Source organism: Pieris napi, chromosome 17, assembly GCF_905475465.1.
Source record: "Pieris napi chromosome 17, ilPieNapi1.2, whole genome shotgun sequence".
NCBI lineage: Eukaryota > Metazoa > Arthropoda > Insecta > Lepidoptera > Pieridae > Pieris > Pieris napi.
Window position 1 is genome coordinate 6,173,751 of NC_062250.1, and position 2,528 is coordinate 6,176,278.

General features: G+C 36.3%; 1 protein-coding gene across 1 annotated transcript; it reads left to right on the forward strand.

Annotated features, from left to right (window-relative positions):
* The first annotated feature begins 465 nt into the window (after positions 1 to 465).
* On the forward strand, positions 466 to 2,323 carry LOC125057786 (glutathione S-transferase-like). Its single transcript, XM_047661681.1, has 4 exons — positions 466 to 641; positions 902 to 1,069; positions 1,781 to 1,920; positions 2,130 to 2,323. The coding sequence occupies exons 1-4, from the start codon at positions 506 to 508 to the stop codon at positions 2,295 to 2,297; spliced, it is 612 nt and encodes a 203-aa protein (XP_047517637.1). The 5' UTR covers positions 466 to 505; the 3' UTR covers positions 2,298 to 2,323.
* The last annotated feature ends 205 nt before the right edge of the window (positions 2,324 to 2,528 follow it).

Consider the following 2,528-nt stretch of genomic DNA (forward strand, 5'->3'; position numbering starts at 1 on the left):
ATTTTGTAAATAGATAGAATGTTAGCATTTGCATAGCGTCGTCGCAGAATGTTAGCATTTTTCTTTAATATAGACTTTGTTTCTAGGCGATTGGGTTGCTGGTAGTAATATTCGTGTTAATAAACATACATTCTTACCTTGCCGCCTTGTCGTCCAGGGGAAGGTGGAAGGCACTAGACCTACGCGTTGGACTGACCAAATCAAGTCTGCCGCAGGAGACTCTCTCAATCAGTGCAGCAGGATAACCTCTTATAGGCAACGATAGCGAAACGTCGTGAAGCGCATCACATCTGCCCCTTCTATTACTACTACTTCATAGTGATCACGACCGCTCTGTCAAGAGTGCACTGGATAGGAAGAAGAAACATAAATTTTTAACAGTATTAGTAATTTTACGAAACCCTAACTTGCTCAACTGATACCGCGTTAACTCACAACAAATTCGCCTATAAAATAAAGAGCTGAAAATTATTTGTATTGTATTACTAGTGCAAGCAACTGCAACATGGCTCGTAAACTCCACTACTTCAACGTGAATGGACTCGGTGAGCCAATAAGGTACATGTTGCACTACGCTGGACAGAAGTTCGAAGATGTCCAATACGATGTGAAAAAATGGCCAATTCCCCATGTTAAGGACTGTGAGTATCGATGGTTGTTTATATGTATGACGTATGTACAAAATTAATGGCGCATGCTATTAGCGATAGTTTAGCCCTTCAAATTTGTAAGAGAAAAGCTGTTTAGTAAATATCTACAGTACTTACCTACTATTATTAATCGAACTATCTTCTAGTTGGCACTTAATGCACATTATTATGATGATTTAGGTACATCAATTCTATGAATATCTTAAGACTTTTTGTCCACAAACAAAAAACAAAGGCGTATATTTTAACAGTCCTTCCATACGGTCAACTGCCGTTGTACGAAGAGGGAGGTAAAACCTTGAACCAGTCCTTGGCCATCGCTCGTTACATCGCCAGCCAGGCCCATCTTTTACCTGCTGACGCCTGGGAACAGGCTGAGATCGACGCAGTCGCGCTCAACATCTACGACTACTGGTCAAGTAAGTAACACATAATTAATTCAGTATAAAATAAGTAGTTTTGCACTAGCGGTTCGAGGGCTTTACTTAACTAAGGTGACCAACTATTTTTTGTTCAAAAAGAGTACACTTTGCAAGTATTTCATAGGTGAAAAAAAATTAAGAAAAGCGATAAAAAGTTTATTTTCTTTTAAAAACATATTTTTCTTCGGTGTGGATTTTTTTGGTAAATGACGATGTTCGTCTAATAATGTAGCGACATCCGAACCACTTTCATTTTGCATATTAAATTGGACTGTCAAGACGGGAGATATATGTAATGTTTTTACAAAAGGTTGCGACTTGCTCTTGCCTGCTCCTCACTGCTCCAATAATCATTTCCTAGTGAAAATACCATTACAACCGCAGCATTGGTGCCTGGACAACATAACGAAATTTCTGTCAAAACTAAATTATATAAATGAGTATTTTCAGAGTAAACTTATTCTAGTTAAAGATTTAAAAAGAGTAGGTACGGTTTGCGAAAAAAGTTGGTCACATTAACGTAACCGTAAGGTCGTATTCAAATCATACCACCAATGGATGTTTCAATCTATGTGTACAATTAACACTTGCTCGTACTGTGATGGTAAATATCGTGACGCTGATGACATAATTGTCTTTAGAGTTTTAGTAAGAGATACAAATTATTATGGCACAAACTTGTCCTAACATTTCCATTTTTTATTACAGAGGTTGTTACCTACATCAAGGAGACTGACCCTGTGAAGAAGGCAGCATACAAGAAGGAAATCTTAGAAGAATTCATCAACTTCTACTTCAGCAGATTCGAGAAAGAATTGAAGAAGAACAATGGATTCTTCGGAAATAAGGTAGAAATTATTGACGTAGAAGTTAAAAAAAATATTATAACTCAGGACTAGATTGTCATATTAATGGTTTTTTTAAAACAATAATAGATAAGTGACACAACCATGGACACTCTCAAAGCCAGAAGGCTCGCGCGTGCGTTGTATAATATGAACCTACTACAAAAAAATAAATGCCACTATTTTAAAAGACCATATCTCTATTCTTTCAGTTAAGCTGGGCTGACTTCGTGTTTGTGGGTATCGTTGAAGCTACAAACCTATTCCTTGGTATTGAGGTCCAGAAACAGTTCCCGACAGTGCAAACCCTTTTCACAAAGGTACGCTCTCTGCCTGGAGTTAAGGAGTACATCGCAAAGAGAACACCATACCAAGTCTAATTTATTGAATAAATTATTTTTTTAAATATTACTTTTTATTGATGTTACAAATGATGAATTAGTCAATGTTCTAAGTACTTAAAGAGATTGTAATATATTATAATATATGAAATAGAGCACATTACCCACAAAAGATATAGAGACAATAATGAATGTTCAGTTCATTATGCTTTTAACGTATAGGATTAAAGATTTTGTATGGCAATATTTCCAATACTTTGTATATACGCA

Bases quoted from the DNA above. Each gene is read 5' to 3' on its own strand.
- LOC125057786 (XM_047661681.1), top strand. From the start codon at position 506: ATGGCTCGTAAACTCCACTACTTCAACGTGAATGGACTCGGTGAGCCA. The intron at 642-901 runs GTGAGTATCGAT...ATATTTTAACAG, and splicing joins AATTCCCCATGTTAAGGACT to TCCTTCCATACGGTCAACTG. The intron at 1,070-1,780 runs GTAAGTAACACA...TTTTTATTACAG, and splicing joins CATCTACGACTACTGGTCAA to AGGTTGTTACCTACATCAAG.